General features: G+C 50.1%; 1 protein-coding gene and 1 non-coding gene across 8 annotated transcripts in view; one reads left to right on the forward strand and one right to left on the reverse strand.

Moving 5' to 3' along the window:
- The first annotated feature begins 889 nt into the window (after nucleotides 1-889).
- Nucleotides 890-27064, forward strand: part of HDAC11 (histone deacetylase 11) — a 35101-nt gene continuing 8926 nt past the window's right edge. The window contains exons 1-10 of one of the 7 annotated variants that reach the window (XM_070405885.1): nucleotides 890-1074; nucleotides 1956-2104; nucleotides 4535-4635; nucleotides 15728-15844; nucleotides 16804-16846; nucleotides 18503-18579; nucleotides 19625-19687; nucleotides 20609-20705; nucleotides 21681-21859; nucleotides 22074-22149. In XM_070405885.1, the coding sequence (XP_070261986.1) occupies nucleotides 974-1074; nucleotides 1956-2104; nucleotides 4535-4635; nucleotides 15728-15844; nucleotides 16804-16846; nucleotides 18503-18579; nucleotides 19625-19687; nucleotides 20609-20705; nucleotides 21681-21859; nucleotides 22074-22149 (1003 nt within the window). In that variant the 5' untranslated portion in view covers nucleotides 890-973. Of the gene's footprint in view, nucleotides 1075-1096; nucleotides 1373-1955; nucleotides 2105-4534; nucleotides 4636-15727; nucleotides 15845-16803; nucleotides 16847-18502; nucleotides 18580-19624; nucleotides 19688-20608; nucleotides 20706-21680; nucleotides 21860-22073; nucleotides 23872-27064 lie in introns of those variants that run through there. The other 6 variants (XM_070405884.1, XM_070405883.1, XM_070405889.1 and 3 more) reach the window with 6 other exon arrangements.
- LOC139004770 (U4atac minor spliceosomal RNA) lies at nucleotides 21380-21504 on the reverse strand. Its single transcript, XR_011470586.1, has one exon. It is a non-coding gene; the product is annotated as a U4atac minor spliceosomal RNA (small nuclear RNA).

Here is a 27064-nt window from a genome sequence, read left to right on the forward strand (position 1 = left end):
AGAAATGCAGGACCAGAGACCTAAAGCAAGTTGACCAAGGACACTGGGCTGGTAGGTGGTAGAGTAAGGGTTTAACCAGTCCTGAACCTCAGTGACCTCATGATAAAATTGGGTTGTGATGGCACCACCTCATAGGATTGGGTTGTGAGAATTCAAAGCCATCATGCAATCCAGTGACAAGCACATGGAGGGCACTGGTCAAAGGTCTGTGACCTTCTCCATTATGCCCACCCTGTCACCAGCCCTCATGGAGCCACCAGGGATCCCAGCTCCTGGCAGCCCTGGGGTCAGCAGCTGGGCCCACAGAGGCCCATTGTCTCTGTCCTTTGGGGCTCTATTGTTGTGGCCTCCTCCCAGCGTCCAGCCCAAGACTGTCAGCTGCCCCTGGGGGTAGTTTTGGCTTCCCTCCCGGGTCGGGGGAGTCGCGAGGGACTGCACCTTGAGGACTGAATCACCGGCGGGTTCTGGGTTGTGTCGATGAAGAACGGAGGCTGAGAGAGCCTACGGCTGGCGTGGGGAGTGCTTGTGTCAAGTCTGAGCTGCCAAAGACCGGGCTGGGGCTTCACCCCGGTTCGGGGAGCGCGTGACCGCAGGTCAGAGGCGAGGTCGCCTGAGGCCCGCGCACAGACCTCGCGCTGCCGGTACTCGGGAAGCAGAGACCCCGGCGCCGGGTGCAGCCCAAGGTCACAGCGACTCCGTCGCAGCTCGGCCCGCAGCCCCGCAGGCCCGAGAGCGCGCGGAGGCGGGGCGCAGCCGGCGACCTCGCTCGGCGCCTCCCCGGCGGGGCGAGGCCAAGCGTTCCAACTCGGCCCCCGGTGAGCCGGGCGAGTCCCCGCTGGGCTGAGGACGGCGGCCCTTCGCGGCGCTCCCGAGGCGCCGGGGCGTGGCCTCCCTCCCGCCGGGGCCGAGCCAGGACTCCGACCTTCTGTGACGCGGCCGCGGCGGCCGGGCCGAGCCTGAGGAGCTCCGCCCCATGGAGGCGGCGAGGCCGGGGGCGTGTCCTGGGCGGGACCGCGCCCCGCCCCGCGGGGTTCCGGAGCGGTGGTCGGCGCTGGGAGGGCCCAGCTGCGGGATGTGAGTGTGGCGGGGGGCGCGTGGTGGGGCGCCAGTCCTAGTCCCCGGGTTCCCAGGGGTCGCCGTGGGCTGGAGCACCAGTGCCGGGGCGGCCGGCGGGCCGGCCAGGTGCGGGCCCAGGTATGGCGGGCGAGGGGACGCTGGGCCGGATGTGCCCAGGCGGGCCCCGCGCCGAGTCAGCCCCGAGCCGTTTCTCTGCAGCCCAAGGAACAGGAGGCCGTCACGGGGCGCGGGTCTGACGTCTGCTCTCGGCCCATCCAGCCTTGCGGAGGCCCCGGCGGTGGCAGCAGCCGCGGAGGTGCGCTGGGTGGGGTAGGGAGTAAGCTGCGCGGTGGAGAGGGGCTGACTGGCACCCGGCTCCTCATTGGGCCACCACCGTGCGAGCCTCTAACGTCTGTTTTGGAGCCCCAGCTCTCACGATCAGGACGCTTTCTTTGCTCAGCTATTTAGATGCATTTTTCCATCCTCGCAACAGGCACACATTTTATAGGAAACTGAGGCCTAGGGCCACACAGCTGTTCGGTGTAATTGTTAGAATGTGGAAGTGAGGTGCTGAGGTCTTGCAGCCTGACGCACCTGGGTGTACATCCGCTGCTCCGGCCTTAGTCCCCTCTCAAAGCCTTTGGTGAGATGGGAGATGGTGGTGCCTACTTCCCAGGAATGCTGTGAAGATTGGGTTGGATAATGCAGGGAAAGAGCCAATGCTCAGTAAGGATCCGCTATTCTTGTTGTTGCTGTGGGGCCTCTTTTCTGCGGCTAAGGGACCTAGTGGTACCAGGTCAAGTCTGTCGGGTAAATCAAAGCCGACTGGTGCAGAGTGGGAGTCTGCTTCTCACACTGACCATCCCTATCTGTCTATTCTGTCCCCATGCCTACGGAAGGCCGCACACAACCCAGCTGTACCAGCACGTGCCGGAGACCCGGTGGCCCATCGTGTACTCGCCCCGCTACAATATAACCTTCATGGGCCTGGAGAAGCTGCATCCCTTTGACGCCGGAAAATGGGGCAAGGTGATCAGCTTTCTAAAAGGTATGGAAGTCCCACCTTGGACCCTACATCTGCTTCCTTTACCTTCCCCCATTGCCTTTCCCTAACACAAGCTTCAGACTCCCCTGACTCCAGCCTCAGCCCTCAGACTGCCTTCCGCCCATGCTGTGAAAAGGGACTTTCCGACACAAACTTCTAAGCATATGTCCCTGTCTCAAACCTTCCCTGGCTCCCCATTGCTCTGGACCTAAGTTCTGTGTCTTCCCCTTGAAATCCAGTAAAAGTGAGCTAATTAATGATGGACACAGGAAGCTGAAGTTTGGAGGACTCCAATGTCCATCCACCACAAGCTCAAAGAGTCCAAGAAGAAGAAAACTTTTGCTCCAACTCCATTGGTTACAAATGGAGGAAACTGTGTCCCAGAAAAGTTAGGAAACATGCTCACAGTCACATAGCTACTAAGTAGTAGTTGTCTGAAACTCAGAGTTCCAGGCTCCTACCCTTCATGGCTCATCCCACTGGGCAAGGTCAGGCTTGCACTGTTTGAACTGTGGTGTGGAAAATCCAGGCATCACAGTAGGCTAGTGCCAGGATATTATTGTTCCCTCTGTATCGAGGGTGTTTTCACTGAGGGAAGTAGGAAGTGTTACCGAAATGTTACCTGGTATAGGATGACTCAGTTCTTCTGATCACACCATGGAGAAAATCTCATTTGTGGGGCTAGCCCATCTTAAACACTAAGCCCATCTCCCTTTTTAACAAATCCAGAGCAAGCCTGAGGCTCTGAACCTTGCAGAAAATAGAATCAAATTAGAGATTAATAACATTGTTTCTATTGTATTTTTTTTTTAATTTCTGGCTAACTTCTATTTATGGCAAGTGATACTTATTTTCAGTTTGCAGTAGTGACTACAGTGAGTATTCACAGAAAAATATTAACTAGAAAAGAATACAAGTTGTGTGCAGCGGTACAAGAACTCTGGCACAGTGAGCAGAGCCAGCCTGCCCTCACCTTGTAGTTCTCTCGCTGTCTGAGTTGCTCCTCCCATGTCCCCTTCTTGGGCTCCTGTATCACCCAGTAGCCTGACAGAAGTGTTCCTTGTCTCCCTCATCCGGAGCCAACAGTCCTCTTGAGTTCTCTGCTTTCTCCTATGAGGATGTAGGTGGAAAGGAGGCAGGGGTCATATGGTGAAGGGCCTTGGGTGCCTCCAAGAAAAGAGCTGGCCCTTTGCCTGAAGACACTGGGGAGCCATAAAATGTCCTGGGGGTGGGTAGGGGGAGTACCTACTGTATGTGGAACTATATGTGAGAAATGTATGTAACTAGTTGGTTTCTGCCAGGGTTGGTTCCTAAGGGTAACACTTTAAAACAGGTCCCCTAGATTCTGACCTTGTTTGTCCCTTTGATTTCCCTAGAACCCAGAGAATCATGGACCTGTTCTCACTGTGCTCTAGAGCAGTGGTCAGCAAAATGCGGCCCGCGAGCCACTTGCGGCTCTTTGGCCCCTTGAGTGTGGCTCTTCCACAAAATACCACGTGCGGGTGCGTGTACAGTGTGATTGAAACTTTGTGGCCCATGCGCAGAAGTCGGTTTTCGGCCTAGGCGAGTCTATTTTGAAGAAGTACTGTTGATATGTGGCTCTGTTGACTAATGAGTTTGCCGACCACTGCAGAGCATTTCGTCTCTGGACCTCAGTTTCTTCCTTTGAAAAATGGAGCAAATCTTGTCTGGTGTATGTGAGGGGTGATGAAATAATGCAGTGTTTTCTAAACATCGGTCATTTGCAAACCACTCTTGGGACCTTGCCATCTCTTCATACCACCTGTTCCATTTTTACTTCATATTTTTTATTGACTTAGCCTTCATTTTTAAAAACTTAAATAAACTTGTTTTAAAAGGAAACATATGTCATCTAAATGGGAAAGCTGGTTTCACTTGCCATAAATAGAAAGTTGTGGGAAATATAAATTCATTGAAAACAAGAGTATAATTCAATTCAGGCTGCTGCTTACTGTTGCTGCAGGTTGTGAGTGCTTTTTGGGGGGTTAAAAAGGGAGATGATCATGGGTCAGGCAGGGATTAAAGAGAGGCCACACCACACTGAGCCTCCCAGGATGCCATCAGAAGTTGGGGGGAGAATTGATCAAAGAACTTTTCTCACCTAGAGGGTCAACATCATTGACCCATGTGTCATCTGCCTCTGAAAGTTTTCCAGACACACGGAGCTCACCTCGTGGCTATCAGTGGCTTGGAAAAGATCTTTGTGTGCACAATGTCTGAAGTGCCCTGGCCTAAGGGCCTAGCCATTGTTCACACTGGTCTGGGAGGTGGCCTGTTGACAGAATGCCCATAAGCTAGCAATGCCCACCTTCTCCTGGGGCAGGGCTGACAGAGGCCAGGTTTGCAGCCTGTGGGAGGGTCTGGGCTGAGCCCTCCCAGAAGGGAAGCATGGTGCCCACTTTGTGGTTTCAGAAGAGAAGCTTCTGTCAGACGGCATGCTGGTAGAGGCACGGGAAGCCTCAGAGGAAGACCTGCTGGTGGTGCACACGAGACGTTATCTCAACGAGCTGAAGGTACAAGGGCCAGAAGGGCTGCCAGCCAGGAGGAGTGGCCAGGGGAGGGCAGCTCAGCCTGAGAAAGCACAGCCTAAAGGGGCTCAATTCCTGTCCATAGCACAGGGGAAGCATGTGGGTCTGTGGTCCCAAGAGGAGCAAGGTGTCATGAAAGGCAGACACCAGGGATGGCTAGATTGCTCCGGGGGTTATGAGTTCCCAGTCTCTAGAATTGTGAGAACAGGGATGTCCACTTGATGGAGAGTGAAACTTCACAGGGATTGGGGCTTCTATATTAATGGCTTTCAATCTGTGCTCTATGAACAGGCTGCAAAGACCCGCTGAGATGATGGACAGGGTAGCCCCAGCCCTGTCCCTATCCAATCCAAGCTGTTCTATTTGGCCTACTTTTGTATTGGATTGAAGTTTAAGATTTTGTTCTAAGAACTTGTACTGCTAAAGACTTGTTGAAAACTGTTGTGCTAAAAATGAGTTTGACACCCCCAGGGCCCAGCAGGGAACATACCTGGTCATGCAGATGGTGGTGTATGGGTGAACTGGAAGCTGCTGCCCTTCCCAAGTGGGTGGCTGCTACCCAGCCCCACTGTAGGCCCAGCATGGCCAGAGTGCCTGGCTTTGAAGCAAAGCCAGAAATCCAGATTATTAAGTGACAGTTCCTGATTTTTTAATGTGTTTACTCATTTAAGATTTTAAAATCCCACCTACAGGCTCTCTGCTCATGATCTCCTTCTAGACTCGGGCCCACAGCTGTCATCAGTGCTGAGGTTCTGAGGTGGAGGCAGTTAGTCAGTCCCCTTTGTGGGAGCAGAGGGGAGGACTGGGTAAGGGGTCGCATCCGAACTTGTGCTGTTAGCCTGCCCTGGTGGGGTCAGGGATGCAACAGGTTCTCTGCCCCTAGGAGTGTGGGAGCTCTATACACCTGAAACCTATGTAACATTATTAGCTAATGTCACCCCAATAAATGAAATGAGATGTTCTTTTAAAGAAAGATTCATTTTAGACTAAGAGCCATAGTAGAGGTCACCAGGCTCCTCCCCTCCATAGGTGGAAAAGCTTAGGCCCAGAAAGAGGATACACCTTGGCTATGAAGGAAAAAAGAATAGAAGGTCCCTGGATGGAAGTAAGCTCGTTTAGACTGAGCAATCAGGGAGGGCCTCACAGAGGAGGTGAGGTTTGAGCTGAGACTAAATAATAAGGAGTAGGTGACTTAGATGGAGCTTTAAAGAAAGAATGCTCCAGAGCCTCAGACCTGGAGTGAGAAGAAGGGACTTGGCCTCCTGCAGCGGAAGAAGTATGATTGATTAGCTAAGTCGAAGGGACTGAGATAATGAAAAGGCATGTGGTGTGCTCAGGGAGGCCAGCGGCACCAGGCTACTCAGGGTTTTGTAGGCTGTGGGAAGAGTTTGGATTCTGTTCCATGTGCTGTAGAAGAGTGATATGGTGTGCTGTGCCCTTCACGCTCAGGTGAGACCCATGTCCACTTCAGGCATTGTCTGGCATCTAGGTGTTGCAGTGTAGGAACATCCCATTCACCCTGCAAACATATGCAGTTTTCTCTTCTCTTTTCTCTGCTGTGGACACCTGAAGAGTTCATGTAGGTTTCCCAGGGCTGCTCTTCCTTGGCTGTTCTGTGTGTGCAGTGGAACATACACCCTCTCCCCTGCCCCACCTCCACTCTGCCCCCCCCACCCCCATGTTCCGGGGTTCATGCCTGGCCCTGCACTGGTGTAGCCTTTGATACTTAATAAACAGGGCATTGAAGGAGATGCTGTAGTCTGATGTTTGACAGATGATATCCTTTCAGGGAAGCAAATGTCTATTGAGCACCTACTGTGTGCAAGGCCCAGAGGTGGCCCCACTGAGGGTAGTGGTTGGGTTGGGCCAGTGCAGGCTCTTGCCTCCTGCTGACCCCAGTGACAGTGTGCCATGAGATGTGTCATGCAGATTTGACATCTTGTCCTTGTGCATCCCAAGCTGGGCAATGCCCAGGACATGTTTATGCAGCAGGTATTTAGTGAGCATCATGCTCTGTTCTAGTTGCAGGGAGACAGGATGGAACAAAAGAGACCAGATCTTTTGTTGGAGCTAGCATTTAGATGGAGAGTCAGCTAATGTCATAAAAAATCAAATCAATTATATAGTATCTTAGAAGGTGCTCAGTGCCTTGGGGGGGAAATGGGGTGTGGAAGACCGCAGTTTGAAATGGGGGATCACAGAGGATCTTACTGATGTGACCATGAGCTGAGGGCAGTGAGGGAGTACGCTATGGGGGCATCCAGGAGGGCATTCCAAGCAGAAGAATGAGCAAGTGTAAAGGCCACGAGGCAGTGGTATCTCCAGTGTGTTGTAGGCACAAGGAAGGCGATGTGGCTGGATTGGAGGGGATGAAGGGAGGCTGGTAGGAGGTGAGGTCAGAAGAGGATAGGGCCAGGCACCCGTTGCTGTGGCTTTGCTCTGAGAGAGGTGGGAGCCATGGATGTATTAAGCAGAGGGACATGACCTGATCTAGGTTTTAGCCAAGTTGCTTGGCAGCTATGGTAAGGATAGGCTGTCAAGACAGAAGCAGGGAGACCAGTGAGGAAGGAGGTTGTACAGTACTCGTTGGGAGAGGTCCTGGGCTCTCAGACCAGGCAGCAAGCAGCAGTTGAACAAGATATTCTGTTGTTCAGATGAGTAGGGGGCATGTGAGAGAAAGAAGGTAAAGATGCCTCAGAAACTTTGGCCTGAGCCCCAGGAAGCTGGCGTGTGAATTGGGCCTAGTCACTGCCCTTATAGTATCACAGTCCTGTGGGAGAAAGGGAAGCACAGTTTCCAGAGACACAGCACCAGAAGGCAGATATCTCAGGAAAGTCTCAGGGGAAATGGGACCCCTCAAGGTCTATGATTCTCTCTTATCTTTCCTTCTCTCCTTCCTTTTTTTTTATTTTAAAATTCACATGACATAATATTAATCATTAACCATTTTAAAGTATAAAATTTAGTGGCCTTTAGTAAATTTACAATGCGGTGTAAACCATCACCTCTATTTAGTTCCAAGGCATGTTCATCACCCCAAAAGAAACCCTTCCACACTAAGCAGTTGCTCCCATTCCTCCCTCCCCCTGTACCACCATCTGGTTTTGCCTTTTCTGGTTGTTTTACATAAGTATACCTGGATTCATAGAATATGTGACCTCCTGTGTCTGGCTTCTTTCACTGAGCACAGTGTGAAGAATCATCTACCTTGCAGCATGCATCAGTTCTTCATTCCTTATTAAAGCTGAATAATATTCCATTGTGTGGATATACCACATTTTGTTTATTTATCAGCTGATGGATTTTGAGTTATTTCCAGCTTTTGGTCTTTGTGCATAATGTTGCTATGAACATAGGTACAACTATTCGTTTGAGTACCTGTTTTCAGTTATTTTGGTTATATACCTAGGAGTAGAATTGCTGAGTTGTATGGAAATTATTTTTAACTTTTTGAGGAATCACCAAAATGATTCCCACAGCAGCTACACATTTTACGTTTCTTTTTTCTTTTTTTTTTAATTTATTGATTTTTAGAGTGAAAGAGGAAGGGAGGAGAGAAACATCAATTCGTTGTGTTCTGACCAGGGAATGAACCCACAACCTTGGCACATTGGGACAATGCTCTAATCAACTGTGCTACCCAGCCATGGTCCACTTTACATTTCTAACAACAGCACAAGGGGTCCATCTTCTCTACATCCTCACCAACACTTATTTTTCTGTGTTTTATTTTTTTTATTGTGGCTAATTTAGTGGATGTGATATGGTATCTTATTGTGGTTATAATTTGCATTTCCATAATAATATGGATGGTTAATAGTATTAAGCATCTCTTCATGTGCATTTTAGCCACTTATATGTCTTCTTTGAAGAAATGCCTATTGAAGTCCATTTAAAAAATTGGGATATTTATCTTTGCTGTTGAGTTGTAGTTCTTTATATGTTCTGGATATTATGTGATTTGCAAATAATATTTTTGCCCATCCTATGGGTTGTCTTTTCACTTTTTTGATAATGTCCTTTGATGCACAAAATGTTTAAATTTTGCTAAAGTTCAGTTTATCCATGTTTTTCTTTTGTTGGCTGCTTTTGGTGTCTAAGACTGTGTTGCCAAACCCATGGTCATGAAGACTTTACCCTTGTGTTTTCTTCTAAGAGTGTTATAGTTTTAGCTTATATTTAGGTCTTGGATCCATTTTGAGTTAATTTTTGTATATGGTGTGAGATAAGCATCCTTCATTCTTTTGCATGTGGATATCCAGTTCTCCCAGAACCATTTGTTAAAGAGACTGTTCTTTCTCTATTGACTGGTTTAGCACTCTTGTAGATAACCAATTGGCTATAGACATATGGATTTATTTCTGGGCTGTCAGTTCTTTGCAATTGATCTATATGTCTATCCTATGCAATACCACAATCCTATGTTTTGATTACTAAGTTTGTAGTACTTTTTGAAATTGGGAATTGTGAATCCTCTAACTATGTTCTTTTTCAAGATTGCTATTCAGGGTCCCTTGAGATTCCATATGAATTACAGGATCAGCTTGTCTGTTTCTGCAAAAAGGGCCATTGAAATTTTCATAGGGGTTATATTGAATCTGTAGATGAATTTGGAGATAATTGCCATCTTTACAATATTAGGTCAATCCATGAACACAGGATATTTTTCAATTTATTTAGATCTTTAAGTTTTTGCATCAGCAATGTTCTGTAATTTTCAGTGTAAATTACTTGGTTCTTGGTTCTGCTTGGTTCAATTTATTTCCAAGTATTTTAATTTTTGATGTTATTGTAAATAGAATTGCTTTCTTAATTTTCTTTTTGGATTTTGTTGTTAATGTATAGAAATACAACTAATTTTTGTGTGCTGATCTTAGGTCCTGCACTTTGTTGAATTTATTTATTAGGTTTAATTGGGGGTTTGTGTTTGTTCTTTAGGATCTCCTATAAATATAACATCATGCCATCTGTGAATATAGGGAGAAGTTCCACTTTCCTTTCCAATTTAGAGGCATTTTATTTCTTTTTATTTTCTAACTAGGGGCTCAGTGCACGAAATTCGTGCATGATTAGAATCCCTAGGCTGGGCCGGCAATCAGGGCCTATTGGGGCCTTCTGGCTGCCGGCCGTGGCCTTCTTTCATGCTGTGCTGCCCCTTGGTGGTCAGCACACGTCATAGTGAGTGATCAAACTCCCAGTCTCCTGGTCGAACTCCTGTGGGGACAATTTGCATATTAGCCTTTTATATATATATATATATATATATAAACATAGATTGCTTTGGGTGGTACTTCCAGTTGAACAGAAGTGGCAAAAGCAGTCTTCCTTGGCTTGTTCCTGATCTTAGGTGGGAAGTTTTTAGCCTTTTACTATTGAGTATGATGTTAGCAATGGGAGTGTGTGTGTGTGTGTGTGTGTGTGAGAGAGAGAGAGAGAGAGAGAGAGAGAGAGAGAGAGAGAGAGACAAACACCCTTTGTCATGTTGAGGGAGTTCCCTTTTGTTCCTAATTTGTTGATTGATTTTATGAAAGGGTGTTGGATTTTGTCAGAGGCTTATTTGGTCATCAACTGAGATGATTGGGTGGGACTCCCCTCTCCCGCTTCTCTCCCTTTGCTCCCACTTCACTGCTGAAAAGTCCTGACCCAAACCAAGTAGTTGGGCACAAAGGCCCTGACATATGACCAGGCGCTGGGATGGGCAAGCACATAGGCCATGCACTTTGGTGGGCCGTGGGCATCAGGCTGGGGTAAACCTCACAGGTTCACTGTAGCTCATTCATTCATTTGTTCAGCACTGTCTGAGGTCAAGTTCCCTAGAGTAGTGGTTCTCAAATTTGCTTAAGCCTCAGATCCTCTGGAGGGCTTGTTACAACACAGATTGCTGGGCCCCACTCCCAGTTTCTGATTCAGGAGGTCTGGGGTGGGCCTGAGAATGTGCATGTCTAACAAGCTCTCAGGTGCCATTGTTGCTGTTGGTTCAGGAGCCACACTTGGAGAAGCACAGCCCTAGAAACAGAGCCTGCAGCAGGGATTTACCTGGGGCAAGGTTCCAGGAGAACCCTCTGGGAGAGGGAGTCAGGGAGAGAAAACAGGAGAAAAAACTGGGCCTACACGTGGGTTCACCAGGATTGTGACCTCAGCCTGATCCCACGGGGTGTGCTATAGGCCGGGCATGGTCTCAGCAGCAAGAGGCCAGGCTCTCACAGGCTCTCCTGGGATGGGACAGGTGAGATGGCCTCCTCGGGAGAGGGTGCAGGTAGGGATCTGGGGAGGATTGACAGCATGTGCAACAAGCACCTACTGTGTGCCAGGCATCATTCTCAGCATTGTCTGTGGAGGTAGGGATGTGGGGGAAGATTGACAGCATGTGCAGCAAGCACCTACTGTGTGCCAGGCATCATTCTCAGCATTGCCTGTGCAGCAGGGAACAAGTGTGTGCCTGCTTTCCTGGAGCTGCATTCTTCTGGGAGGGACAGATAACAATAGAGGTATTGTTATTGTCAGGTAGAGACCAGTGCTGTGTACAAAGATGAAGCAAAGGCAGGGGTCGAAGGGCCAGGTAGGGGGACTTTAGATTGGGCACTGAGGACAGGCCTCTCCAATGGTCTAAGTCCTCATTCGAGGCCTAGTTGGGAGGAGCTCCTGTTTCATGGATGAGGAGACAGGAGGACGGAGGCACAGTTAAGTAGAGGGCTGTGTTCAAATTTATATTGCAGTGGCAGAGTCCAGAGTTAGACTAGTTGACTCTGAGGAAAACTTATGAACCTTGTCCCTCTCCTGCTCCCATCCAGCCTGTCCTTCAATGCCCTTGCCTGGGGCCTGGCCTGCTGGCAAGTCCGGGCAGTCCCACTGCAGCCCGCTGCACCTCCCAGATAGCGTATCTGTTCCTGGTACTGGAGCATCTGTCTCCACCACCCCCCATCCCCCAGTCTGTCCCATTCCTTCCATTTATGTTTCACCCTGGCCACTGTTTCTTTCTAGGGTAGCTTTATCCAACAGAACTTGCTATAGTGATGGAAATGTTCTAGAAAGGCTCTGTCCAGTCCAGTAGTCACTAACCACATGTGGCCATTAAATACTTAAAATGTGGCTAGTGTGACTGAGGAACAAATTTTAATTTTAAAAACTTAAATGTTTTTTAATTAACTTAAAATTATATGCAAATAGCCATGTGTAGCTGGCAGCTACTGGATTGGATAGTTCATTAGTGAGCTACACCACTGCCTTGCACAGGAGCCACAGCTGGGCTGAGAAGAAGGCTGATGTGTCCAGCCCTGTTTTCATGGGCAGAAGTCAAGAAGTGTTGATAGGTACCTTCTCCTGTGGGAGCTGGTCCCTTTGGCTGAAACCCTTATGTGCTGTGACTTAATGCTTAGCCCATGTAAAATTCATGCTCTAGCTCAGTTTCCCCAGTATTATCCTATATGGCTGCAGCTTTGTGAAGATCAGTACAGTATCCTATATAATAGAAGCCTAATATGCTAAGTGTCTGGTCGTTCATTCAACCAATCTAAGCGTAATATGCTAATGATATGCTAAGGCCGCTCAACTGCTCACTATAACATGCACTGACCACCAGGGGGCAGATGCTCCAACTGGTAGATTAGCTTGCTGCTGGGGTCCGGCTGATCGGGACTGAGCTAGATGATTGGGACTGAGCTAGTCAGGCCAGACATGCCCTGGAGCCCTCTCGCAGTCCCTCCCGGCTGGCCAACCTCCCTCGTCCCTCCCCACCCCAGTCATGCACCGGTGGGGTCCCTCGGCCTGGCCTGCACACTCTCACAATCCGGGACCCCTCAGGGGATGTTGGAGAGCCAGTTTCGGCCCGATCCCCCAGGCCAGGCCAAGGGACCCCACTAGTGTACGAATTTGTGCACCGGGCCTCTAGTGTTATATTAAAAGCAAAGCGGGCAGGCGGAGGTTTGTAGTAAGGAAGTTTGAGAAGCAAGGGGTGAAGCAAAGTTACAGGAGATTCTGTAGCAGAACTTCCCAGAGCCTTTAATGTGCCAGCATGGGATGTGACCTTCCAGGAGGGGACAAGTAAGCAGGACTTCCCAAACTCATTGGTGTGGACCCTTCCTGATGGAGAGCCATTGTGCTATAGCTGCTGTGGAATCCTCTTAGAGAAAGCTATTCTTGAGGTAGTGTCCATCGCAGACCCTAGGAGGTTGTGTGGCTTCGTTTCTATTCAGACCCTCCCTCTGCTGATTGTGATGGTAGGCAGTCACTTAATGTGTTTCTTCAGAGGCTCTGTTGAGTATTCACGCATTTTTTCCAAGAAAACAATGGCTCCAAGCCTTCTGTCTGCCAGGCCTGTGGTGGGCGTGATGAACAGGGGAGCTGCCACCCTGTCCTCTCTAGGTCTGTCCCCCACCAACATATGCATATGCACATACTGTCAGCCAGTGGTCATTGCTACTGATTCTATGCCAACAGGAATCCCCAATTTGGGGTGCAGCGAAGAAGGAAACGTTATTCTGTGCAAACAGCCCAATTGCGGTACAGCATGGCTGTGAGGTGGCCCTGGGGCGAAATGGCCCTCAGATGAGGCCTCTCAGGCTAGCAGCTCTGCTCTGCTCTGGTTTAGTCGGCTCCGGCCCAGCCCAGAAACCAGTCCCCAGTCTCTGGTGGAAAGGAGAAATGCACTGTGGGAGCCAGAAGGGAATTGGTCTAATACAGATAAATCCCTGCCTCTGGTCAGTCCATTCTCAGCCTATGAGGACTCCATATCCTCAGTTTGATTGGTCCAAAAGGCACTGTCCTGATTGGTGAGAATGGAGCTGATCTGATTGGTTGGAGAAAATGCTGATGGGTGATATAGGTGCGCAGATCCAATTGGACAGGGAAAACCTCAGTCCTATTGGTTGACATAGGGTTCCAGGAACTCCTTTATATGGGCTGGCTAAGGTGGCAGAAACACAGTGCAGGCCGTGTGGTTTGCATGAGAGGCTGCTGTTTAAAAACGGCTGAGGAAGGCAGCATGGTCATCTCTACTTTCAGACAAGTAATCCATGCCCCATGGGCCCTGCTCTCAGGTTCCTTCCCTGGAGTTAGGGAGCAGAGCAAGCCTCCCCCTCAGCTGTCCTCAGCCCTGCCAGCCTGAGAGGCCTGACAACACAGGTGTTCATAGCAGTGCAGGCAACCTGACAAAATGTATCCCCTTGGCCAGTGGCCTCAGCCACCGGGGCCCCTTTGGGGGCTGACTGGTCCTGTCCTGTCCTCCTGCCCCAGCTTCTCCTGGGTGCCCTCGCACTACCACCACCCCTTCCTGGCTCTTTCCAGGCACATGCTTTTTCTGCAGGCCTCTCCAGACCTAAATCCAAATCTCTCCTGATTGGTGATCATAACGGCCACACTTCTCAGTTCTCTCTCACTGGATGCCTTGGCAGCCTCACCACCTCACTTTGCTCACTCCTTCCTGAAACCTCTGTGTCTGGCCTCCTGAGCACCTCTGGTCCCTACCCCCACCCCCTGCCAACACACACACACACACACACACACACACACACACGCGCGCGCACGCGCGCGCACAAACTCTCCCCATCATCCTTCTGGTCCCAGGACAGTCCTTTATTGTCCCAGTGGACTCCAACCTGGGCTTTGCCCTTCAGTGTTGGAGTCCTGGAGCTCTGACCTTGTGTCCTGGACCTCTATCCATCTGTTCCCCATATGCCTTCTATCAACTGTCCCCATCTCACCTTCCCCAGACCCTCATATCCCTCACTTCCTCCCTGGGGCTGCTATTATTCTCGTGCCCCTAACTCATCGGTTCTCAACCTGTGGGTCGCGACCCCTTTGGCGGTCGAATGACCCTTTCACAGGGGTCGCCTAAGACCATCCTGCATATCAGATATTTACATTATGATTCATAACAGTAGCAACATTACAGTTATGAAGTAGCAACGAAAATAATTTTATGGTTGGGTCACAACATGAGGAACTGTATTTAAAGGGCCAGAAGGTTGAGAACCACTGCCCTAACTGGTTCTCCTGCTACAATCACAGCAGCGTGGGAAGCACTGTCTGAGGCTTCCACTGCCCTGACATGCCTGAGAGCCTTTGCTGGCAGCCCAGCCCTACGTGTCCCAGCTGTACCTAACTTCTGTTAAACATGGACTTACTTTTCTTCTGCTAGTAGTAATTTTTTTTACCTTGACCCCTATAGCTGGATAATTCTTGCTCACCTTCAGTCTCTGCTTTCATGTCACCACCTCCAAAAAGCCTGTCTGCCCCTACCCCACCCAAACCGTGTTCTTCTCCATCGCAAGGCTTGTCACATACGAGTATTTCCCATCTAGGCTGCAAGCATGCTGACATGCGGACTGCACCAGCCCCCACCTTAATAAACATTTACAAAGTACCCTGGGCCCCTCCGAGTCTCTGCCTGGGGTCAGTGGGCACAGGGAGCATAGCATGGGCCTAGGTGCTTTCTCAGCCAGGCAGGAGGTGGTTCAGGATCTGGAGGCAGGGACATTTGCCCAGAGGCCTGAGAGGTCACAGGAAAAGCTGTGTCTGATTTTGGTGCAAATGCCTTTTAGGTGGCCCAGTCTTCCTGCCTCAGTAGCTGGAGAGGAGGCAGGACGCCTCTTCTAAAAGGAGGTCCAGTTCCCAGTAGATGAAGAGGCTGGAGAAGCAGGACATCTGGGTTTCCAGACTTGGCTCTGTGACTCACTGTGTGACCTTGGCAAGAAAGATCCTCCCTGGTTGGGACCTCAGTGTCCCCTTCTGTACAGTGGGAGGGCTGGGTCATTTCTGGGTCTGCACCTCTGTAGGATGGAGTCCTCCTCAGCTCTTGTTTTGGGCACAAGAGGGCAGCCAAGGGCTTTGGAGTGCTGAGGAATGTGGGCCAAATAGGCTTGAAAAAACTGTATTGGATAAACTGATCGTTACTGAGCCCCAAACTTGGTGGGGCCAGACTGGTGGGGGTTCTTGTTTCTTATCATAGTAACTACACCTGGCCCAGAGTTCACCCAGGACACCTGGAAACTGCCATTACAGAAAATCTGATTTCCCAGCTGCTGCCTCTGAGCTCTGGGCATGGCAGCGGGAGGCCAATGGCCTGCGTCTCTTTCCACAGTGGTCCTTTGCTGTCGCTACCATCACAGAAATCCCCCCTGTCATCTTTCTCCCCAACTTCCTTGTGCAGAGGAAGGTGCTGAAGCCCCTTCGGATCCAGACAGGAGGAACCATAATGGTAGGTGGGGAGGCAGGTGGGACACAGGGCTGGGCTGGGGATCCCCGCACCTGGTTCCTTCCTACCTCTGGGCTGTTGCCCACCCTGGGCTTTCCATATGGATGCCCTCCTCCCACTTAGTAGTGGAACAAAACCTAAGTACTCCTCAAGGCCCAGCAGCTCCTCTCAAAGCCTTCCCCGCCCCAGGGCGTCAGAGTTCACTGTTCCTTTTTCAGAGACGTCCAATTGATTTACCATATTTGCTGTTGTTTAAGACACCCTCATGCCCCAGAGATATATCCTAAAGTGATCACTCCAATGTACTTCAATTTAAGATGGAAATGATGTCAGTGATCGATGGTGCTCCCCTGTCTCCCCATCGCAGGTGTGGTGATGAAGAAAACTCCCAGCAAAACAGGTTTCATGTCCTGTGTGTAGTTCTCTTTAAAATGAGCCATAGGCTGCCAAGTTCATTGGAGGTAGAGAATCATTTCAGACTCCCGTGTGCGATATCTAATTCAGACCTGGTAAATGCCTGTTGACCACTATAGTTTTCTTTTCAACCTGGAAATTTGTATCTTTTTTTAGTTTATTAGAGTATTACTTACTGCCCTCCCCTAAACTTTGATTTCCTATGGATTTCAGTATTCAGTGTACTATATTTCTATGAGCAAAAACTTGTCTAATTCCCTTTAAAGGCCACATTAAAATCATTGTCAGCTTATGTGTGATCATAAGTACTTTTATTTATTCCAGTTTCTTCACAAAATTGCACTGCACATCCCATATGCCAGCTAATCTGGTACTTGCTTCTGGGACTGAGTATACTGGGGGTGGATGCTTCCTTAGCCCCACCTCAGAGCTCATTCCCACTTCAGAGCTAGCTGGAAATAGTGTTTATGGGATGAATGAATGACTCAGTGAATGAGTGAGTGAAGAAGAGGGCTGCCTGTGCCCTTCATCCTGTGCTTGTCTCCCAGGCGGGGAAGCTGGCAGTGGAGCGAGGCTGGGCCATCAATGTGGGTGAGTGCCCCGCCTGGGGGAGCTGGCCTGTCCAAGGCCTGGGGACAGGGAGGACCAGAAGGAACCTGGAGGAAGTGGCTATGAGTTCGGAGACTCTGGTGTGTAGGAGGGACGAACCAGTGCCTCCATCTGGCATGGAATCCTTGTCTAAAAGAGTTCTCCAGATTGCTCCCCAGTCCTGTCTTTGCATACTTCCAGTGGTGGGGAGCTCACTCTCTCCCAGGAAGTCTGTGCCATCCCCTGGACAGCTCTGCATGAAGCTGAAACCTGCAGTTTCAGAGGCTCCCCTAAAAGACTCCATTAACCTCTTGGGACCCAGGACAGCCTTCAGGGGCTTGGCCATGTCATGGTGGGTGGGCTGCCCAGGATCAATATCACTTTATTCTCAGGGACCTTGAGGGCTAGCATTCCCCCAGTCCCTTGGACTCTCCCACAAGATTGGCTCATGGGAGGTCTGCACCCATGGCCTTCCTTGTCCCTGCTGTGTTCCTCATGAAGGCTCAGCACTTCAGTTTGTGAAGCCTTGTTCTGTCCGGGCTCTCATCTGAGCTGGGTGTTATTGTTCAGTCCAATTATATTGATGAGAACATGGACATCGAGAGAGGCCTAGTGGTTTGCTCAGAGCCCCATAGCTGCCTTCCCCCACCCCCACCTTGGACTGTGAACACTTCAAGGCCTTCTTGGTATGGCCAGATACCCATCATTAGTTCAGGCTTAACCATGATATTATGATACTCTGCTGAATAAACAAGTGAGTGATATGTGCCATGTGTTTCTAAGGGGTCCCAAGAAGACTCAGAGGCCCTTGGTTTGAATCTTGGTTCTGCCATTAGCTAGCTGTATGACCCAGGGCAAGTTGCTAACCCCGCATCACTCTCTGTGCCTCAGGGTCTTAATCTGTAAAATGGAGATGGTCCTGTGGGGAGGCTTCAGTGAGCTCCGTGCTGGTTAGGAGTTCACTGTTGGCTGTTATCTCGTCATTAGGATCCAATGACAGCCTCTTGGGTGGTGTAAGAGGCAGTTCCCTGTATCCGGGCCCTGGCCTCACACTGCCAGGTGAGGCAGTTACTGGGCTCAACTTCAGAAGCCCTGCAGCTCAGTTCTTTTAGGTGTTACAGTGGGATTGGGTCTGGCCTCTGAGGCTATGGTCACAGGGTTGAGGGGTAGAGGAGGCTGGACCCTGGTCTCTAGGACCCTCACCGTTGCAGTGGGTAGCCATGACCAGCAGAAGGTGCCCTGCCTGATCACCCCTTTCTACCACCTGGCAGAATCTGGGGGTTCCCAAGGTAAACCTGCCCCATAGCTCCACCACCCTTTTCTGGCAGGAGGACTCACATGTGGGCAGGCCCAGCTCTATGGAGACTTACTGTCTTGGGAAGGATGAGCTCTGTCCCTAAGAGGTGTGAGTGGGCACTGGAGTCTGACTTGTTGGGATACCCTCAGAGGTTTCTTTCTCTGACAGGGGTGGCTGTAATGGCAAAGCTACCTCCTGACTTGGGGATAGTGACATATCTAGGCACGCAGCTCACTTTGTCAACCTGGAGTCCCAGGAGCCTTCCTGGGAGCTGAGCAGGGAGGGCACGTAGGAGGGTAGGGGGTGTGCCTAGGTCTAGCTCTTGAGCCTGGCCCTGACCTCATCATGTCTGCCTTCCGTAGGTGGTGGCTTCCATCACTGCTCCAGCGACCGGGGCGGGGGCTTCTGCGCCTACGCGGACATCACGCTCGCCATCAAGGTGTGCAGGAGAGCATGTGGGAATCACCTCCAAGAGCCCTCCCTGGGACCCCCTGCCACTCCCAAGTTTGTGTTCTCACCCCACATTTTACATGAGGGAAGTGAGGCTCAGAGGGGAGGAAGGTACCCGCATCACTCAGCCAGGCTCAGGCTCAAACCCAGATCTGACTCTCCTGTGTGTTGCCTGTGACAAAAGGGAGATATTACAGCCTTCAGCAATGGCAGGGGCTGGGGAGAAGCATGTATATCAACAATATAAGAAGGGCATCCCTACAGAAGAGTGAGGGGAGGTAGAAATAATAATAATGATCACAATAATACTGATGACATTTACTACAGGCTCAAGCCTATGCCAACCTTTGTTCTCCATGGCTCACCTCAGTGAATCCTCATGTTACAGATGAGGAAACTGAGGCTCAGAGGTGAGGTCACACAGCCAGAGGGGCAGAGCTGGCATTGGTCTCCATGTTTATGGAACCCCAGGGCTCCCCCTCACCACGCCGCACCTGGTCTCAGTCTGGGCTTTCGAAACAGGTCATTTGAGATTCCTGTTCTCACAGGGCACACAGACTAATGGTGGGGGTGAGACAGGTCAGCAGACCCTGGGCATTCAGGAGGCAGACACACAGGAGAGCTTGGAGGGTGGAGAAAGGGGAGGAGGGCTTCCCACAGAAGGAGGAGTGTGGACCTGACCTGTAGGAAGACAAAGATTGTAGAATAAAGTTCCTGGCCCAGTTTTGAAGGGAGGCTTCTCCTCCCCCAACCCCCACATTTCCCCAGGATTCCTGGGGTGTCACTGAGGGCCAGCCTCACTCACCTGCTCACCTCCTGACTTCCTGCTCTTCAGGGCGCAGCACAGGACCCTCCTCCAGGAGGGCTTCCCTGACCATGCACACATGCTTCTCTGGAGCTGCATAGCTCTCGTGGGTGTGTGATGTCTTTGCCTAGTCCTCCTGCCCTGGCCCCTCACCAGCTGGGAGTTCCTGAGGGGCTGTGTCTTCTGGCCTGTGTGGGTTCTCACGTCTCCCCTCTCCTCCCCTGGGCAGTTTCTGTTTGAGCGAGTGGAGGGCATCTCCAGGGCCACCATTGTTGATCTTGATGCCCATCAGGTGAGTGCCCCATGGGGGCTGGGGTCTTGTGGGCCCCCTCCTCAGCACCCCTCCATGTGTTCCCCATCAGCTTCCATCATACAACCTACACTGTGGGACTCCTCCCCCTGGAAACATCCCTGAGCCCCAAGGCAGATCTCTGCCACCTTCATCCTGCTCTGCCTCTCTCCCACTGCCCATCCTCTCTGTGCTGGAGAGACTGGAAGCAGAGGGCCCTTCTTTCTCCCTCTGCCCCTCTCGCCCCAGCCAATGCTCCTGTGAAATTGAGGGTCCTTCCTCCCTTCTCCTGACTGCCTCCCCAAACCAGGCTGGTGGCTCTTCCTAAAATCCCTACAGGTAGTGCTATTCTTGTGCTTTAAACCCCTCAGTGGCTCCCTAGTCTGTGCACAGAGCCCAGGATCCCTGTGTTCCTGCACCCCAGGAAAGTGCTCATTCATGCGCTGCAGGGTTGCTCAGCCACTGCTACCCAGGTCTGGCTCCTGTTGTCCCAGGTGGGGCAGGGCATGCATTGGGTTCTTGAAGGCCCTCCTGCACCTCTGCTGCTGTGGCTTTGTGATGGTGGGACTGCTCCAAGGTCACATGACACTGAGCTCCTGAACCACATGAGTACAGCCCTTACAGTTTATGTTTCACATTCCTGATCCCAGCCAATTCTACCACAGACTTGAGAGGGTATGGGGCCAGGACTCCTGCCTTGTGTCCTGGAGAAGACTGAGAGGACTGGGCTTGCTTAAGGTCATGCTGGAAGGTCTTGGGGCCAGGTTTTGAGGTTGAATCCTAGCTTTGTCACTTTATAGCCACGAGACCCTCTGCCAAAGGGCAAACCACACTGCTCAGACACAGGGCGGTGGGGGTTGGAGGGAGGGTCCTGTCTTTGCTGAGGGCACTTGCCTGCAAGTGGCTCCCATGTTCTCCCTGCAGGGCAATGGGCACGAACGGGACTTCATGGGTGACCAGCGTGTGTACATCATGGATGTCTACAACCGCCACATCTACCCTGGAGACCGCTTTGCCAAGCGTAAGCTGCCCGCCACCCTCAGTCCTGAGTTCACTCATGCTTGGATGGGGCTTTCTCCTGAGTATTTCCTATGTGCTGGGTCTTGCAAGGTGGGAATTTTTCCCATTGTACAGATGAAGAAATTGAGACCTAAAGAAGTCACATGACCCACCCAAGATTGCATTAGCCTGTTTAATAAACATATGGATGGGTCCTTATATTAGGGGTAACCATCAGAAGAATAAAAATAGACTCCTACGATGCATCTGTCTGTAGAACACAGGGAATGGGAAAAAGGAAATGAGGGAAAATAAGATAAATAGGGTATTCCAAATAAGATGGAAGAAATTAGTTCAAATATAATAGTTGGTAAAATAAAAAGAAATGCAGGCAGGTTCAACTTATCAACTAAAGGCAGAGATGCTCAGATGAGCTATGAAAACTCGAGCGCCTGCCCACTTTGTGGGTTGGGGACCTTTATGCTGGAAGGGCTAGTGAGTCTCCTGTGGGCACTCAGCTGCTGGTATACCCCAAGGGACCAGTTTCAGAAATGAATCTTGAATGTGCGGGGTTTGGACGTGAGGGCACAGCTTGGTATCCCTGTGTCTGGGCAAGGTGTTTTATCCGCAATTCCCCTTCTCTCTTTTGGGTTCCCGCTTTGCAGCTCTTGGTGCTCTTTTTAGCTGAGTTTCCCCCACCCCTCAAATTGCACTAAGGTAAAGAAGAGCCCTATCTAATGTGGATGTGTTGTTTAGGGTTAGCAGTACTGTCCTCACTAGACATTCATTGGACAGTACCACAACGCCAGGAAAAGGATGGGTTTGTTTGTGTGTGTGTTTTTAGCTTAGTTTTGAGTGAAATAAGAGGCTGAGCAGTGCTGGAGTCAGATTATTTTCTAGTCCTTCCTTGGGCACTGGCAGGGATCCAAGCAATCTTTGTCCTCTTGAGCTCAGTTTCCTGTCTCTGCACTTGGGGAAATTCCTGTGTCCCTCTTAGAGGCCATCAGGCGGAAGGTAGAGCTGGAGTGGGGCACCGAGGATGACGAGTACCTGGATAAAGTGGAGAGGAACCTCAAGAGAGCCCTTCAGGAGCATGCTCCCGACGTCATGGTGTACAACGCAGGCACCGACATCCTCGAGGGTGACCGCCTTGGAGGACTGTCCATTAGCCCACAGGTATGTCCTGAACTTGGGGGTGGGAGGGCAGGGGATGGTCTGCTCTGAAGACTCAGCTGCAGCAGGACAGGTGGACCACATTGGTGCTTCTCCTGATATCAGAGCGGATGGGTGGAAACAGCTGCAGTCCAAGCAGGGCTAGACCTGCAGCAGAACCTCTTGATACCATGAGGGTCGGGGCCTGCCTGAGTTCACCTTCCCAATCTCCCAACAGGGCATCGTGAAGCGGGATGAGCTGGTGTTCCGGGTGGCCCGCAGATGTCAGGTGCCCATCCTCATGGTGACCTCAGGCGGGTACCAGAAGCGCACAGCCCGCATCATTGCTGACTCCATCCTTAATTTGTATGACCTGGGGCTCATTGGTCCTGAGTCAGCCAGCATCTCAGCACAGAACTCAGACACACCTATGCTACTCTAGGAGTTGCCCTGACTGCACTGCCCTTTGAAGCGGTTCTCTGCCTGCCTGCCTCCCACCCTGCCCACCCCTCAGTGCTTCTCCTTTTCTAACCACATGGGATGGCAGGGCAGCTGCTAGGGGCCCTGAAGGGCCTGGGGCTTGTCCCCACCCAGGCCTGCCTTCAGGGCCTGGCAGGCAGCTCCTCCACTCTCCCCACTGGATGTTCAGACCCTGTGGAAGTAGGCAGTTCACCCAAGGAAAGAGGAGGGCAGTTGAGGCTCTGGGGGCTGCAGGGAGGGCCCCCAGGGGTCAGGATGCTCCCATTTTAAAAAATGTCAGACCCATGTCAGACCAAGGAAGCTTCCATCTCTGCAATGGCTGGGCCTCCCTCCTCTTAAGTCATGAGATTTGCTTCCTTTCTTGTCTCAAGCAAGGCCTGAGGATCTGGGGACAGTCATGTGGGTGGGACTGGAACCTGGCTCTTGGAGCCAGGCCTGGGGTGGGGGCTGCACTCCTGGCTTGCAGGCCGGAACCCTGGTCCTAGATGTGAGCAGTGGCAGGGAAAGGGGAGGTTTCCCTCCGGCATTCCTTTAGTAATGCAAGGGCTGGACATATTCTCAGAGCCCCTTGGCTGACACGTGGATGGGAGGCCTGAGGGGCCCCATCCCTGCTTCCATAGCGGGCTCACATGTTCAGGGAAGAGCAGTTTGGGGAAGAGCACTTGGCTCGGGACCTCGGCGCTGGAAGCATAACAGGGCTGCTGACCCCAGTGGGGAGGGCAGAGGAAGATGAGGACTGGATGGGGAAATCTCGGGTGGGGCAGGTGGCCAAGCCAGGTGCTGCAGGAACCAAGGCCCCAGGTAGGGACTGAGGAACTGAGGAGGCCAGGCCAGGGTTTCTGGAGGGAGAACAGAGGGTCTCCATCTGGGCCTATAAGTTGTAAGGGAAGGGGGCTGGGGCAGGGCCCTGGGTGGGGCTGCAGACTCCACTGGCCTCACCCAAATTCCTGGGGGCCTGATCACACTGTCCAGGATCCCGAGTGGGCCCTAACCTTGTCCTCAGCTCTACTCTGAAGGGGACTTTTGGGTTCCTCAGGAAGCTGGCTTGGGGGAGAAGCCCATTCCATTGCCTGGGTGTGTTCTTAGTGGACAAAGGTGGGGCTAGAGACGTATCTGGGTCCCAGGTCAACTCCACCTATGGGTTTTGTGGCCATTATCCTCTGGGGCTGCTCCTGTAATCTCACACTTTCTCACACTTCCTCTGCTGCAGCGTGGGTAGGGGTGAAATAAAGTTCCAAGATCACAAACTGTCAAAAATGCTGACCTTCTGGGCAAGACCTGAGGCATTAACCATCACGTGGACCACACCCCACTCCACCCTCCCACCCCCTGCCTCTGTCCTTGGTATCTCTGTATCTGATCCCTAACATCACTTCATCTCCAGTGCCAGCCTGTGATGTCTGGGGAAAGGCTGTGATGCAGCACCTCACTGTGAGCTTCTGTTTGTAAAGAACCATAAAGGCTCTTCTTGACTGGGCCTAGTCACTGTGTGCTCTTGAGATGAAGAATCCCTCCCTCCTATGAATTAAAGGAAATAAACATTTAAAATCCACATAGCACAAGGCCTGACATCAGCAGCTGCCCAAGAAGTGAAAGTATTTTATTCTACCCTCCGAGTCCTATGAAGTAGTCATTATTCCCATTTTACAGATGATACAGTGAACAATGTGATCCAAACCCCATACACATCTAGTGAGGCATAGAGCCAGGTTGAACCTAGCTCTAGTGGACTCCAAAGTAGGCATCTCAGCTGCCTCAAATTTAGGGGTGAAGGAGATGTGGGGGAGGTCATTGTTCTCCAAACAGAGGGTCTGGGAAAGTATGGGATGGGAAGGCAGGAAGGGTTGGACTCTGATGGTGGCTCTGCACAGTGTAGAGGCAGTGGGTGCTCCTGCAGGGCAGCACATGTATGTGTCTGTGTGTGTAAGCAGGTGCTCCAGCATGGCAGTGTGTGTGTGTGTGTGTGTGTGTGTTGCCGCAACCAGCACAGCTAGGGTTTGGGATCTGAAGGAGGGGTCAATGCACAAATGAAAATACTATACAAGAAATATGAATTTAGAAGGCATGGGGCGGGGGGCAGGTGGAGACCTCTCTCTTGGAGAGGCACCCTGAAACCTGGCCTTCTCTGCTTTTTATTCAGTTTTAGATACACATCTTGCCGTCAGTAAAGCATGGCAAACAGGTAGCAGACAGACCATCTCTAAGGTCAGTAAAGATCAGTAAGGTCCAGTAAACATGTACTTTTAGGTCAGGAAATTACTTCGAGTCACCGCTATCTCAACACGAACAATGGTGCTTAGCATTAGCCTTGCCAATACTCAAGGTCCATTGGCCTTTTGCATTCCTTGATGCGCTCATGATAGTATTGACAGTGGATGGCCTCCGCATCTCCTCCTTTTTGTTTTCTTAATCTTGAAAAATGTATGTTGCCTGTAGGGCTTGAGTCCTTTTAAGACTTTTCATTCTGCATCTGCAGACTAGAAATAAACATATAAGAACAAGAATGAGACAGACAATAGTGGTTATGCTAACAGGCAAATGTAAGGAGATCCAATGAAAAGGATTGAGTTCTTTCATGTCCTTTTTAAAGTGCTGCCAGGCATCTAAGGAACTAGTTTGTAGTAAGCTCCTTTCTGGGCCATCAGTTCTTTATGGGTCCCCTTCTCAATCACTGTCCCCTGTGACATGACAGCAATGATATTTGAGTTCTGGATGGTGGACAAACGGTGGGCAATGACAATGCAGGTGCGACCTCCTCTGGCTTTGTCCAGGGCAACCTGCACCATTGCACAACTGATGACTGCTAGCATGGCCAGGCTTCTTCACCATCCTCCAAGTTATCTCTGGACTCTTTATCATCTGTCTCATTCTCCTCCCATTCCTTATCTTCAGCGTGTTGCTTGGGGCTACTGCTTTTTGGGGCTGGAGTAGTTGTCTGTCTGCAGCCGCAGATACAGGGTGAGGCTCCAGTTGCAAGGTCTTCATTAGTCTGGTCAGTTCTCTCGGATCCATGTTGAAGTTTAATATTCCTTGCAGGAATCCACACAGGCTTGGAGGAGTTTTCTGGAAATACACAAGCATATCCTCGACCAAATGTTAACAAGGGGTTGGGACCCTTCCATGAACCAGACTCGGGATCTTTCCATTTAACCACACCATTTTCCTTTGGCTTATTCTGACACCAGTGTAATTCCATAGGTGTCTTGCCATCAGCATTACAAGTGAAAATATTTAAAGTAATTAAGGCTTGGTGTAGTCTACTTACAGGAGATTTCAGCACTATTCCCCCTTTTTGTTTTTCAAGTTGGGATTTTAGCCACTGATTTTGGCGTTCTATAATTGTTTGTTCTTGGGAATTGTATGGTATTCCCATAATGTGCTGAATTTTCCACTTTTTATAAAATTGCTGGAAAAGATAGCTTGTGTATGTGGGTCCATTATCAGTTTTAGTAATTTTTGGAATTCCCATGATGGCAAAAGCAGCTAGGCAATGATTAAGGACCTGTTTTGCCATTTCCCCTGTAGATGCAGTGGCCCATAGGATCTTTGAAAAAGTGTCTACAGAGACATGCAATGCCCCAAGGTGTCCAAAAGGAGTATAGTGTGTAACTACATCCATTTGCCAGATATGGTCCCTTATCAATCCTCAAGGGTTAATTCCTGTATTAGGCCCTTGAGGCAGATGTAACATGCAAGTGGGATATTCCTTGATAATCTGTTTTGCCTGCTGTCAAGTGATTGAGAATTGTTTAGACAGGCTGATGTAAAAACTGATGAGATTCTGTGGCCTGTTTTAATAAAGCAACCAATTGATTAGCATATGCATTTCTTTTTGTTAAAGGACCAGGCAGGGTGGTATGAGCCCTGATGTGAGTAATATAAAAGGGATATTGTCTTTGCTGTATAATTTGCTGTACCTGTTTAAATAGTATAAATAGACTTTGGTCACTGAACCATTTTAATTGAGCAGTCTCAATTCTTTTTACCAGGCCAGTAGCATAAGCAGAATCAGAAATAATATTAAGAGGCTCTTGGAAATCCTGCAATGCAGCCTTGATAGCTTCAAATTTAATTCTTCGCACAGAAGTATGACTGGTCTGGATGACTTGGTCTGAATTCATTGTATGATAAGCAGCTTTATCATTAGATGAACCATCAATAAAAACAGTTAATGCTCCAGGAATAGGTTCCTGCCTAGTATTTTTTTTTTAATATAATAATAGGGGTGTAATGTAAAAATTGTGGTAATTTGTTTTTTAGTAGGTGACAACTAAGTTGCCCGGAATATCTACTTAGTCCAAGCTGCCAATTCAGATCAGTCTGAATTAACATTTCTAATTGCTTCCCAGTGAGGGGAAGATAGATGTATTGGAGTTCTTCTCTAAACTGCCTGCAGTGCTTTCTGAGTTGAGATATTAATTGAGCCATGAGTTTTATACATTTAACTACAGTTTTAGAAGATTGATGCCCTAGGTGGACCCACTCAATAATAGTAGGAGAGTTCTAGTTTTGGAAGATGACCCCAGTGGGACTATTTGCAGTAGGGTTAATCTGTCCTGATAAAGGCAATTCTGGCTGTACCCATGCTACTTGGGCTGAGGAGATTGCCTGCTCAATTCTTAGTAACTCCTCCCTAGCTTCATTTGTTAATGTTCCGTGAGAGAAAAGATTAGAGTCACCCCTAAGTATATTGAATAAATTTGTCATTTCTCCCATAGAGATTTTTTATAAGGTCTTAACTAATTAATA

Source organism: Myotis yumanensis, unplaced genomic scaffold, assembly GCF_028538775.1.
Source record: "Myotis yumanensis isolate MYYU_CA2020_CCGP unplaced genomic scaffold, mMyoYum1.0.hap1 SCAF_2, whole genome shotgun sequence".
NCBI lineage: Eukaryota > Metazoa > Chordata > Mammalia > Chiroptera > Vespertilionidae > Myotis > Myotis yumanensis.